Here is a 14513-nt window from a genome sequence, read left to right on the forward strand (position 1 = left end):
ATGAAAAGACCAGGTTTATTTTAAATCACCCTTTGACCATCAACATTTCTACTTAAGATTGGACCTTGATCTAACGCTATCAACAAGTTATGTTCAGTGCGTGAATAGTTATCCAGACACGCAAAACTGCAGTTAACAATGAATAACGATTTACCAAGCTGAGAGATTGGCGATTTTACAATGAATCCAACTGACTTTTTCACTTCACTTAGTCTATGGTATTAGTAAATGCAAAAATGCTATATTCTGCACATTTTCAGACCTCTGAATAATTTGAGTCACTGGAAAACAGTAATAAAAGTGACTGCCAGCAAAAGAAATGCTTTACAGCAGAATCAATGCAAGGACTGCATGTTTTTCTTGGAAAAAAGTTATTATGTAGGCTACACTGTAAGAAATTATATGATCAATAAGTTATGACAACATGTGTTTTTTACATTGCTTTAACTCATCAAAATAAGTTAAGCAATTTGCTACTTTTTTTTTAAGTTATACTAGATTCAACAAATTTTTAAGTCAGTAATTTAAGTTGAAATGACTTAAACATCCAAGTTGATTGTACTTAAAAATTTAAGGCAGCAACCTTTTTTTTTTTATAACCTTGCTATAGGCTACTAAAGTGAGGTCACCACCAAACTTGAATGTGAATGACAGACCTGGTTCAAAAAACATACATGGTGCATGGTATGTATTATGTATTATATTGTTTTTTAGTATGCCTAATAGCATCATCTCCAAATGTGAAGTGATAATCCTTGTATTTTTACATGCTAAAATGTAAAAATAGGCCAATAGCGTATATATTTTTATGCATAAAGACCCAATTTACCGTGAAAAAATATATTAATAATTTAATATGATTTAATTTAATGTTATTTATTTATGTAATTTATTTATTTTTACATTTTTACCCTGCTTTTCCACAGATGCCTTAGCGTGGGCCCCATGATCTTTAGCCTCTGATTGTTGAGAATTGTTTTACATGTGGGGGCGGGATGTTCTCAGAAAAGGAGAACAACACCTTGGACTTGGGAGTTTTCCATAAGAGTTTTCCCCCAATATACAGTGTTGAGGGGAGGAGTTGAGGAGTTTAAGCTAAAGCTTTTGGGTTCGGGTTTGAGGGCTGTCAGGACTCATCATGGCTGCGGCTGTCGGGGCATGTCGCGCGCACAGAGGGTTTATTTCAGTGTCACGGCGCGGTAACCACAGCTGCACTGCCCTTAAACCTCAATATGACGCGATTGTTATCGGCGCAGGTATGCTATGACATTAATGCACGGACTAAAGAAACACAATAAAAATGTAGCATGGCAATGTGCACGAAATTGAGTGCTTGCGTGGGCGGGGCTTACTGCCCGTGCGTTTTCTCCAATTGGTCATAACATGGTTGTAAATAATTATTATTTTATGTGAACTCCTCATAGTGTTTCTTTTTTTTTCTTTTTTTTTTTTTTACATTATCCAGTGTCGTTGGCTAAATTATTATAAATTTACTATTTATTGACTAATGACTATAAATTATTATTCAGTCTGTTATGGAAGTATAGTCACGTGGGACCTGTTACTTTTCTCATCGCTCCTCGGAATGGGCCAATCACAGTCGTGTTTGAGTCGTGAGGATTGTTTTTGTTAAAATAATTTCATAGAAACTTGAGGGAATTTAAATGTGTATTCCATATGCTAATCTTTGCGATCGATATTTTTTAAACGATTAAGGGTTTCTATTTACAAACGTCCCCAGTGAGACCAAAAACGTCCAAAGATTTGAATGTGATTTAATATGTAATTCGCTTTGCTGAGCCCCCATGCTCCCCCTGCAGGAATACAAGTTTGCATACTGTAAATTAAAACATGCAGTGTACTACTTTTTATACTCTCAAACTCCTGCATACTTTGAACCACACTCACACTCTTTCACAATCATCATGTTTCAGGAGAAAATAATGCCGCATTCATGAGGTGTTGCACTATAGCTATACGGAATCTATTGTCTCAAATGCAAAACTTGCAAGCATTCAATAGCCTACATCAAAACCAGTTATTCAACAGATAGTTAAAAGATTGTAGAATTTAGACTCTTTTGAACAGCCTGAAAACCCTTTTCTTTCTTTTCAGGTCACAATGGCCTTATCGCTGTAAGTATAGGCCTACACTAGATAGGCTATGTTCTCAACATATGTTGCTGACTAATGATTGCACAACAGTTTCATCTCAAGAAAAGTTCTGTTGTAATTTGCCCAGTCAGCATATCTGCAGAAGGGAGGGCTGAAAACAGCAGTCCTGGAGCGCAGACATGTCCTTGGAGGAGCAGCCGTATCTGAAGAGATTGTTCCAGGTGTGAGTTTTGGTTTATCACCCAGACCAAGGTTGCCTGAATCCCTTACAGACTGGTGGCCAAGTTCTGGTTCTCAAAACACTTTTGTTTTCATCAGTAATTACAAACTCAGAACTCATACAGTATGTGGTCTAAGAATTTTAGGTTTAAGTTGATGATTGACCCTAAAGAAATATTAAAAAGAGTGTCTGCTTTGGATCACTAGTGTGCATGACTGTAATGGGCTGTTTATTTTTATGTTCAGGGTTCCACTTTTCCAGGGCCTCGTATCTGCTCAGTTTGCTGCGTCCACACATCTACCAGGACCTGGAGCTCAAGGTGTTACATGCCCCATTCTCTTCTTCCTTTTTTGACTATCTCTAGTGTAGCGCTTTAGACAGACCTGTCAAACCTTGTGAAAAAGAAGTACACTTTAGCATACTTTTAAATGGAGTAGCCTACTTATTACGAAAATAATATAGCATACTTTAAAAGATTAAACTTAAATGTGAACTGAATGTAATGTTTTAATTGTAAATATTGCAATTAGATGAACTTAAGTGTGCTTTTCTTTGACATACTTAAGTTGGACTTAAAGTCTCCATGAAATCCAAATGGACAATTCTTGTTTCTTTATGGAATATTGCAGTATTTACTATAAATGATTTATCTGTGAACATCATTATTGTAATTTTTTTAATGCATGTGCTCTGGTAATCTTTAATCAAAATAACTTCCGCTACCCTTGCAGTGACTTCTCTTCTCTTCTGTGATGATGTGTTTACTGGCGTAAGGGCGTGGCAACCTGTCACTCACATGACATCACAGCAATAGCAAACCACAACCATCCAATCAATTTCCAAAGGACAAAATCAAGTCCCGCTTGTTCGAGAAGCAGCTTCACTCGGACATACGTCACAATAGGGAAATTGAGACTATCACAACTTCGGTTTTATGCTGACTTTAAGTAAATCTTTATGTAATTTCATAATTTCTCCTGGTTTCTTTGAAATATGATTTTATTGTACTTTTGAATATACTGACAAAAAATAATGGTAAACTAAAATATACTTTAATGTTATTTCTATTGAAACTTGTAATTAAATGCATTTGTAATTACACATTTGTAATGACGAAAATATATTATCTTTAAATGTAACATCAAATAACACACTACTGTTCAAATTATACTCAAATTTAGTTTATTATGTTTGCCAACACATCAAAATAAGCGTACTTAAAGAATGATAAAATATTATTAAAACAATGATTTAAAATGTACTTTAAAAGTAAAACTTAAGTGAGTTAAGAAACAGTCAAAAAATTGGGTAACACTTTATTTTACAGTGTCATTGTTACACGCTACATGCAATTACTATAACCCTATGGTAAGTACGTGTAGTTACTTAATATTACTCAGTACTTAAATGTATAATTACAGTGTAACAAAGACACCTTAAAATTGTGGCCTTTTATTTCATTATCTGCAAGAACAGTTTTTTTTAAATAATATACTTTTAAGATTTAAAGCACACTACAAGTGCACATTCAATACAATAAGCACACTTCTTTTTCAAAAGGGGAAGAAACAAATGTTCTGCTTTATATGAGGTGTCTTTAAAGATGCACTATCATTTAAATTAATCATTTGATACATTGCACTTATTGTGTACATATTTTACATTGTACTTACTTTTAAAAAAACACCTGCATGTCATTACAGCTGTAATAAATTTCTGTAATTACATCTATAATTACACTGTTGAGTCTTCCCTTAAGCCTTCCCGTTCCACCAAACCTGTCCCTAACCTTACACGTATCCCGCCTTAATAATAGCACACTTATTTTTTGATTAATTGCTTTTTTCTTTTTAATCTAAGATGACAGCAGTGTGTCATTCTGTGCAGAATCACGGCCTGAAGGTGTACATGAGGGACCCCTATTCATTTACCCCGATGCTGGAGGAGGGCGTAGGAGGGCGGCCACCACGGTCTTTACTGCTTGGAGCTGACATGGCAATGACCCAGAAAGAGATTGGCAAATTCTCAGAGAAAGATGCCAAGGTTTATGTCAATGTCAAGAGGACTTAGATTTTAGCAAGAGCACCTTCATGAACTTGCATGTGACAGTAAAAAGCAATATGAATTTTATATGTTTTTTTTTCTCTGTCCTATCATTAAAGGTCTATCCTGAGTTTTTAACCTATTTGGAAACACTGGCCTGTGCCATCCACCCTCTTTTAGATGCTCCACCCGTTGACATTCCAGGACTGACTCAAGGCTCTTTGAGAAAGAGAATATCTGCCCTGGGGAGCTTGAAACCTTTGGTGAAGTCTGGTAATGATGCTTCATGGTTATATAACAGACAATAAACCAGATTTTCCACAACTGTTCTGCTGCTGCTGAAATAAGTCAGCAAGTCTTGTAAAACTAGGGCATAAAACTGAAGCAATAAGGTGAAATCCATGTGCTTCTGTGTTTAAAGGGTTGAAGTTGGGAAAGAATATACCAGATTTCTATGAACTTGTTACAGCTCCAGTTATGAAGGTGGGTTATGCCTCCTCCTGACATTGACAGAAAAGAAATACATGACATTTTTGAATATATTTGACTGAATAAGTACCAGACCCTATGTCAATCCAAAAACAATTATGTGATTATTTTTCTCTTAGAAATTTGACACAAAGTAAGCCAAACAAAAAGTAAAACTAACAGTGGTCTGAGTGTCTCTGTGAAATTTAAGGACTGTGTCCCCTAGTGGTCAAGCAGTGTACATTTACATTTGCTCATATCAATATCTTGAAATCAGGTCTGTTGTCCTCAGATTGTTGGGATTGTGCTCAGGTTAAAATATGTCTGTCACTGTATTGGATTAATGGCTGCTGATTACCGATGGATGCAGACTAACTTAAATTGTAATAATATTTCACAATATTAAGATTTTTTACTAGCCTGGCAAGCTCCATAGACACGGCTCAATCCGAGGGGCGGGATAAACGGCTGTCTTTCAAATTCCCTCTGCACGCAATAGGAGCGCTTCAACCAACCAGAGCGTTTTCCCAACAGCGGAGCTTACGTTAGTTGATAGATTCAACTTTTGAATCTGGCCGGCAAAACTACGAACACATCTTCCTTTTTTAAGAATGACTTAAGTGCCGTTCTTTGCTCTTTTCTCAAAGAAAAACTTAACTCCAAGTCCTCTAGAGTCGCGACCAAAGCCGATTCGAAAGACTGTTCTCCAGCAGCCGTCATTCTTTGTTTTCAAGTTGCAGGGAACCGTCGCAACTCTGTCGTCATTATGTTAAGCCCGCCCCGCCTACTCTATACACGATGTGATTGGCCTGACCCAATTTAGTTTTTTACAGCTCCGAAAGTCAACGGAGAGTTGCTAGACTACCCTGGCTGCAAAATACATTTTGCTGCCGCTAGGGTGCATCTAGATTTCTAGGCTAATTTTTTACTATATTTATATATATAAATAAACACAATTAATAAACACACACACACACACACACACACACACACACACACACACACACACACACACACACACACACACACACACACACATATATACTGTATATATATATATATATATATATATATATATATATATATATATATATATATATATATATATATTTGTGTGTGTGTGTGTGTGTGTTTATTTATTGTGTTTATTGGTGAGCATAAGAAACTTTTTAAAAAGTACTAGAAATTATTATATTCCATTATTATATTCCAAACTTTTGACAAGTATTGTATATTCAAAAGTTTGATCTGAAAATACATTTAAAAAAAATACAGATCAAAATATGCATCATTTATTTTGAGCATTGCCTGATAAATAAGTTAAAGTTCGAGGATGTTTCCTGAAATGCACACAGTATTGTTGAAATTTGAGTTTTTTTTGTCTGTAGGTGCTCAATCGCTGGTTTGAATCAGAGCCGTTGATAGCCACACTAGCCACTGACTCTGTGATTGGCGCAAACACGAGCCCAAATAATCCTGGAAGTGGGTGAGGAGGATAGTTTGACATTTCTGTGTTTGAACTGAATATCCTGTAATTGACGTTGTGGATACTGTATGATAAACTGTGCTTAATCTTGTAGCTATGTCCTGCTGCACCATGTGATGGGTGAGCTGGAGAAAGAGAAAGGTGCCTGGGGTTACGTGGAGGGAGGAATGGGTGGGGTGTCTCAATCAATCGCCCGCTCCGCCCGATCTCTCGGAGCAGATATTTTTACAAACAGAGTAAGCATTCAGGAAGAAGGTGTGACCGTTTTCTTGAGCCATTGTTTTCGTGCAAACCATATTGATTCAAAGCAACCGGTTGTCCCACGGATATTAATCTGTCGCCTTTCTTGGGGCCTGTAGGATGTTGAACGAGTCCTTATCGGTCAGGGTGGTTCTGCCAAGGGTGTTGTGCTGACAGATGGAACTGAAGTCCGCAGTAAAGTGGTTCTGTCCAACGCCACTCCCTACGTCACCTTCAAACAGCTCACCCCACAGGTACAGCCCTGATGGTATGTCCCGAGATCATGCCAGTTCTGCTCATTTTTAAATGTTTAAAAGTAATGAAGAGCATTTGTTTTTACATCAGTGCATTTAGATATGGTCATGATGACCTCATGATTATAGAAATTTCTAGGTCATTCCTTCCACAGTTACTGTCATCCCATTCTGTCAACTTCTGTTGTTGCCTTGAGCAAGAGTCACTTTATCTGTTTACTCAAGGAGTGACCTTATTCTTTAACTGACAACACTCCACCAGTTTACACCTTTGTTGCCATTGGCTTTGCTTGCTTAGTTGGGGACATTCAATTATATTATAATATTATTGATCTGCCTGCTTTGACACTATTATACAAGAACTGAACTGAGCTGGACGATGACATCACGGTTTACTCCAGAGTGGCTATATGTATATAAATTAACTAAATTAATAACTTTTTTTAAAACAAAAATGAAACATCACTGAACTTACTTAAGCTGGACTGTGATGCTATTTTCTTCTGGAAATGCATTATGTTCCTGTTATCTCTGTAAAGCTGCTTTGAAACAATCTGTACTGTAAAAAGCGCTATATAAATAAATGTGATTTGACTGGACTGTCCACATGCGAGTGTTAGTTCGGTTTACAGTAGAAATATGTGTATATATACACTCACCTAAAGGATTATTAGGAACACCTGTTAAATTTCTCATTAATGCAATTATCTAATCAACCAATCACATGGCAGTTGCTTCAATGCATTTAGGGGTGTGGTCCTGGTCAAGACAATCTCCTGAACTCCAAACTGAATGTCAGAATGGGAAAGAAAGGTGATTTAAGCAATTTTGAGCGTGGCATGGTTGTTGGTGCCAGACGGGCCGGTCTGAGTATTTCACAATCTGCTCAGTTACTGGGATTTTCACGCACAACCATTTCTAGGGTTTACAAAGAATGGTGTGAAAAGGGAAAAACATCCAGTATGCGGCAGTCCTGTGGGCGAAAATGCCTTGTTGATGCTAGAGGTCAGAGGAGAATGGGCCGACTGATTCAAGCTGATAGAAGAGCAACTTTGACTGAAATAATCACTCGTTACAACCGAGGTATGCAGCAAAGCATTTGTAAAGCCACAACATGCACAACCTTGAGGCGGATGGGCTACAACAGCAGAAGACCCCACCGGGTACCACTCATCTCCACTACAAATAGGAAAAAGAGGCTACAATTTGCACAAGCTCACCAAAATTGGACAGTTGAAGACTGGAAAAATGTTGCCTGGTCTGATGAGTCTCGATTTCTGTTGAGACATTCAGATGGTAGAGTCAGAATTTGGCGTAAACAGAATGAGAACATGGATCCATCATGCCTTGTTACCACTGTGCAGGCTGGTGGTGGTGGTGTAATGGTGTTGGGGATGTTTTCTTGGCACACTTTAGGCCCCTTAGTGCCAATTGGGCATCGTTTAAATGCCACGGCCTACCTGAGCATTGTTTCTGACCATGTCCATCCCTTTATGACCACCATGTACCCATCCTCTGATGGCTACTTCCAGCAGGATAATGCACCATGTCACAAAGCTCGAATCATTTCAAATTGGTTTCTTGAACATGACAATGAGTTCACTGTACTAAAATGGCCCCCCACAGTCACCAGATCTCAACCCAATAGAGCATCTTTGGGATGTGGTGGAACGGGAGCTTCGTGCCCTGGATGTGCATCCCACAAATCTCCATCAACTGCAAGATGCTATCCTATCAATATGGGCCAACATTTCTAAAGAATGCTTTCAGCACCTTGTTGAATCAATGCCACGTAGAATTAAGGCAGTTCTGAAGGCTAAAGGGGGTCAAACACAGTATTAGTATGGTGTTCCTAATAATCCTTTAGGTGAGTGTATATATATATATATATATATATACAGTATATAGGCAAAAATTAAGAATCCCATTGAACCTAATTTTTATTAATCCAATGTAAAAATAATATTAATAATAATGTGGAAAAATTAACAACCGTTTTACTTAAATCTTAATGACAATTCTGAATAATTGATGTTTGTGGTTGTCCTGGTAAAGGGTGTCCTGCCAGAGGCATTCATCAGAGCCGTAGATCAGATCGACTACACCTCTCCTGTTACCAAGATAAACGGTATGATTACATATAATTTAACGACTCATTTCATTGAACTAAATGTGCATTTTCTCATTAAAAAACATGTTTGCAAGGCAGCAAAAGAAGAGTGTTGGTTCTTTGTAAATACAGGAAGCTTTATCGTTATCTTGACACTCAGCAAGCAAACAAGACAAGATCAAAGATAATTCATTATGCAATAGAAGCATGAAAGAATACCAGCTGGAATTCATTGTCGTTTAATTTAAATGGTGAATATTCAGTCACTAATTTAATTTAAATAATTATTAATTAAATCATTCTTAATTCCAATTATTAATTTAAATATATATGAATTCATAATTAACGAATAATTCAATAATTTATACTAATTATAATTATAGTATTATAATAAAAAGTATAGGCCTGGTTTCACAGACAGGGCTTAGATTAAGCTTAGTTGAGTTCAAAAACATGCCTTAGAAAAAAAACATTACTGATGTGAATCTTGAGACAAAACAATGGAATTGTTGAAAACAACAAATTGCTTTCAGTTAAAACAACTCAATAATGCATTTTAGTCTGGGACTAGGTTTAAAGGCCTCCTGAAATCAAAATGTAAGTTTTTTAGCTTTTAGTATGAATATGTTAGCCTTACGGTTATGAATAAGATGGTGTGTTCCAAAACGATGACAAAATTCGCATTTAGGACATATAAGCATTCAACATACAGTCTCTCACTTCCGCTAAAATGGATCACGGATGTTTATGACATCACCGCAGACTTTAGCTTCTCATAACATCTTCTGTCCAATCAAACGCTCTCTAGAATCTAAAGTGTCCCGCCCCCTATGCTATAATACCGTTGACACGTCACAGAGCAATATGGGTTGGAGATGTGTGTTCGGTTGCTCAAACGCTTGAGTTTTATTCCGTTTTCCAACTGAACGTTGGATAAAAATTAAATGGCTAGAATTTATTCACACCTCTACTATTGAATCCAATGTATCATCAGTGCTCAGATTCGCTTCCATGGTATTGTCAAGTACGACTTGCAGTCTGTGAGGTAAACTAAACACTATTGGCTATTTGAAAAGGGGGAGGAGCCATTCAATATGTCCCGCCTTAGTTTCCTGTTTCAGTGGAAATTACGTCAACGCATCATACAAAGCTGCGCATTATAAAGCACTTTAGTGGGCTTTTAAGACTTGTCTGTGAAACCTGGGGACAAAGTTTATAAAAAAAACTAAACGCCTCTGGCAGAAATTACATACTTGTATGTTAAGCATTTGGGTCTAATTAAGTTGCTGTTTGATATGTAGAACAAATATTTTAGGAATATAAACAGTGCTGCCTTGCAAAAGCTGTCGATTCCTTACAAGAAATTGTTGATTGGGATTATCTGATCTCCGTTTTTGCAAATGCACAGTGGCTTTGGACAAGCTGCCTAATTTCTTGGCTGCTCCGAACAGTGCGGATGGAAAACCAGGTCCACATCATCAGTGTTCAATCCACCTGAACTGTGAGAGTGTGGAGGTTCTGGAGGAGGCCTACATGGAGGGCCAGCAGGGACACCCATCCTCCAGGTCAGCAAAACCTGCAGTGCTGCATATAATGGAAAAACTAATATTTGCACATTACACACACATGAAGGCGTCAGGATATGTGAATTTGCAAGTCATGACCAGGGTTTCACAGACAGCAAATCTGTTGCTCTGGGTTTGGGGTTTATGGTGATGGTTTTCCAGTCATTGCACCAAACCACAGCAATTTACTTTATATCCTGATTCATCTTCTGGTGTTTTTGTTTAGGCCTATGATAGAAATGACCATTCCCTCAGTGCTAGATCCGACTCTAGCGCCCCCCGGCTGTCATGTGGCGTCTCTCTTCATCCAGTTTACGCCATATTTGATGGAGGGTCGCCGCTCTTGGACCGACGAGGACAGGGAGAGATTTGCTGACACAAGTACCTAGTACCTTATTTGCATTCTTGTGTACCATTTGCTGGCACAGGCATAATAAGGATTATGTATGTAAAATGTCTTGGATGTCTTACATACAGTGTTGGAGAAAGTTGCTTTTAAAGTAATATGGTACAGTATTGCGCTAAAAAAGTAACTAATTACGTTATTTAGTCCACGTTCACACAGCTGCAGAATACAGTTGTCAATCCTGTATTTAAGTCCTTAATGTTTACACTTCAGTTATATACGAGTGATAACTGCACACCAAATTCACACCCGTACATTTTAAACTAGTTGTCTGTCATACAGAGTTGCGTTTTCCGCACAGCGACTTAACTTGCTGCTTAACTTCCAAAGTGCGATGCATCGTTATTCATTAAAGAAATACACTAGCTTGTCACGACTGTTTTCCGAAACCGTATTGTCGCAAACCTGTGATGATGTCACCTAAATCTAATGATGTCACGCAGACTGCCCAGATAGCAACATAGAGCCCAGATCCGGCCCACATCTGGTACGTGTGGATTTCACGTGTAGTTTTGTGTTCTAAGTGCGACTCATATGCTTTGCTCTCCACCCAGATATAAAAGCTGCTATTGGTTAATGGTCATTTAATGGATGAACTCGCGGCTTGATTGGACTCTTGTCGTATCAACAGTAATAAGACTTTTCTTATGGACGTCGCCATCTTTGATATTTGGTCAATGTCGCTATAGTTCATAGAATACAGGCTTGACTCACGTTGCACATTCATACAGACAGTATTCAAGACACTATAAGTTGCGGTTTGAACAGGACATTTCAAGACTCACACCTGTAAGTAAATGCAGTTTGAAACCGCTGGTGTTTCTGACGTCAAACTACCTTGTAACCAATCACGTCAACGTGTGATCATCAACGAGTGGATCTCTGTGCTGGTGCGAGTGAGTGGAGACGTGGCTGATATGCATATTCATAGGACCACATATACTAAATTAGGCAAGGGTGTAGAGTTACATTCAAGCTATTTTAAGGCATGAAGATTTTTTTTCAAGGAAAAAACTTTTAAATATGTCCTTTTGGTGATCAAAGACAAATGATTGACTACAGGGAGACTTTAACATTACGGGTTATATTACATACTGTACAACTCTTTTTATTGAAAGTTGAAAGTCATGTGTTTTGTTACTTTTGTACTTTTTGTCTGTTGCCAGTGCGCATGTATAAGTGACTATATTATGGAGAAAAGAGGGAATTTTAAATCAGCAGTAAACATTTTTTAAGCATTTTAATTAAACTGAAAAGTAAAGTGCATTACTTTACTTGTTACATCAAAAAAAGTAATCTGATTACATAAAATGAAGTTACTTGTAATGTGTTAACCCCAACACTGTAATATATACACTACCGGTCAAAAGATTATAATAAATTATTATTTTTACTGTTTTTGAAAGAAGTCTCATGCTCACCAAGCATGCATTTATACAATCAAAAACAGAGTAAAAATACAGTAAAATCACATGATCTTTCAGAAATGTATAATCTAAAATTTATAATACAAGAACAGGGTTTCTTGCCTAGATTCGTATGTGATATTTTCTGCATTTTAAAGACCGCCCCAACATTCCCACTCTGATAGGCGGGCATGAGCTACCTACTTTTTAAACCCAGTGACACAGTTTGTGCTACCACTGAGATATCACATGCCTTGAAGTAATACGATCTTTGTTGTAATAGGTTCTTTGTTTCCCGTTTCACAGCATTCGACTGGGTTGAACGTTACGCACCTGGATTTAAAAAGTCAATAGTGGGCAAAGACATCCTGACCCCTCCTGATCTTGAGAGGGTCTTTGGTCTCACTGGAGGGGTATGAACATATCATTTAATTCATTTAATAGAAATTGACATGGACTTTTTATAAATGTATAGTTTTTTTTTTGTTTTTTTATTACATAATCTAATATATAATATTGTCTCAAAATGTCAGTTAATTGTTGTAAATGTGCTTGTCATATCATTCAAAACATTAATTACATGTATTTTTTATGCAACAGAATATATTTCATGGCTCAATGTCTTTGGATCAGCTTTACCTGGCGAGACCTTTGCCCACTGTCGCAGACTACCGCTCACCCGTCAAAGGATTGTACTTATGTGGCAGTGGCAGCCATCCAGGTCTGTGCCTGAATAAATAAAAGCTTAAACAGTACGTATTGGGTTTAGAAATGTTATCAGTGTGATATCACGTATCATAAAACCAGGTCAGGTAAATGTTGAGCTTGACATGAATGACCTCCCCTGTGTTCTCCAGCATTTATCTGAGCTTGTCTCATTCAGGTGGAGGTGTTATGGGGGCAGCCGGCTGGAATTCAGCTCTCAATGTTCTGGCAGATTTCAAGCGACTGTGATCTCGGCCTTCGATAGGGAATGTACCTTTCCAATGGGATATTTCAATGAAAAGAGAGATGAAGACAAATAGTAAAGGGATAGACTACCCAATTTATGTAAAGTCTGTCATCATTTACTCACCCTCATGTTGTTTCAAACCTGTATGAGTTTCTTTCTTCTGTTGAACACAAAATAACACATATTTTAGAGAATGTTGGTAACCAGACAGTTGACGGCACCCATTGACCCATTGATAAGTCAATGGGTGCCTTCAATTGTCTGGTTACCAACATTCTTCAAAATCTCTCCTTTTTAGTGCAGCAGGAGGAGGAAACTCATACAGGTTTGGAACAACTTAAGGGGGAGTAAATGATGACAGACTTTTCATTTTTGGGTGAACTATCCCTTTAAGTGTTGTTGACATTGTGTAATATTTTTTCTGTCTTGCACAGTTTTTGAAACACTCCCAAAATGTTACCCTATTCCATCTATTTTTTTTTTTTTTTTTTTTTTTTGGTGAAATTTGAGATCATGTAGTCAGTTATAATAAACTAATTTGGTGCTATGAAAGTAAAAGGTCTTTGAAGCTTTATTGTTTTCCTCTAAATTCTTAATTTTTGCAATTCTGCTCTGTGAAGCCAATGATGCAGGACTGCAGACTTCATCTCAAATTAATTAATTACATAAAATAATATAAAATGATTTCTTTAATGCATGTCATTTCTCAATGTACATCACAGCACACAGGCAAGACTCTATTAGAAAAACAAATACTAATTTAAGGCTATGTTCGTTAACTTTCTAACCTGAGTACAACTCTTCCTATTTCTACAGTATATACAGTAGTATGTAAACTACACACAGTATGCAAATGTCCTGAATGCTTGAAAATCCAGAAAATCCATTCAGTAAACATGCCAAAATTTGCAGTAAATAACAGACCACATAGCACAAAAGTAATTTCAAGTGTGATTTAAAGTTCAGCCATTAACATCTCTTAATCTTGTTTGATTGATTTGCCAAAATCTACAACAGAGTGAATTTAAAAATGTTTTTATTTTTATTTGTATGGTAACTGGATTAAAGTCAGCATGAAATGCAAGATGCAATGGTGTCTTCTTTCCTATTGTGATGTTGGCTATATCCGAGTGAAACTGAAAAAGAAGGCCTGGACTAGATTTTGTCCTTAACCTATGATGGAAATATCCAGTTTTATGCCAAAGTGTTAATACTTTTTTACTATTTATTGTATTTGTCACTCACTGCC

At 37.1% G+C, this 14513-nt stretch overlaps 1 protein-coding gene across 1 annotated transcript; it reads left to right on the top strand.

Moving 5' to 3' along the window:
- Window positions 1-1068: 1068 nt before the first annotated feature.
- On the top strand, window positions 1069-14347 carry pyroxd2 (pyridine nucleotide-disulphide oxidoreductase domain 2). Its single transcript, XM_079855956.1, has 16 exons — window positions 1069-1256; window positions 2116-2135; window positions 2242-2335; window positions 2580-2653; window positions 4222-4377; window positions 4497-4650; window positions 4799-4860; window positions 6234-6331; window positions 6426-6567; window positions 6691-6825; window positions 8881-8953; window positions 10344-10500; window positions 10727-10881; window positions 12619-12725; window positions 12913-13033; window positions 13196-14347. The coding sequence occupies exons 1-16, from the start codon at window positions 1139-1141 to the stop codon at window positions 13264-13266; spliced, it is 1737 nt and encodes a 578-aa protein (XP_079712082.1). The 5' UTR covers window positions 1069-1138; the 3' UTR covers window positions 13267-14347.
- The last annotated feature ends 166 nt before the right edge of the window (window positions 14348-14513 follow it).

This window comes from Squalius cephalus (genome assembly GCF_949319135.1).
Source record: "Squalius cephalus genome assembly, chromosome: 21".
NCBI classification, from domain to species: Eukaryota; Metazoa; Chordata; class Actinopteri; order Cypriniformes; family Leuciscidae; genus Squalius; species Squalius cephalus.

What these genes read in the sequence shown, in the direction of transcription:
- pyroxd2 (XM_079855956.1), top strand. Translation starts at nt 1,139, where the DNA reads ATGGCTGCGGCTGTCGGGGCATGTCGCGCGCACAGAGGGTTTATTTCA. An exon ending in TTACAGCTCCAGTTATGAAG is followed by an intron (nt 4,861 to 6,233) that starts GTGGGTTATGCC and finishes TTTTGTCTGTAG; the next exon opens with GTGCTCAATCGCTGGTTTGA. An exon ending in TCCTGTTACCAAGATAAACG is followed by an intron (nt 8,954 to 10,343) that starts GTATGATTACAT and finishes GCAAATGCACAG; the next exon opens with TGGCTTTGGACAAGCTGCCT.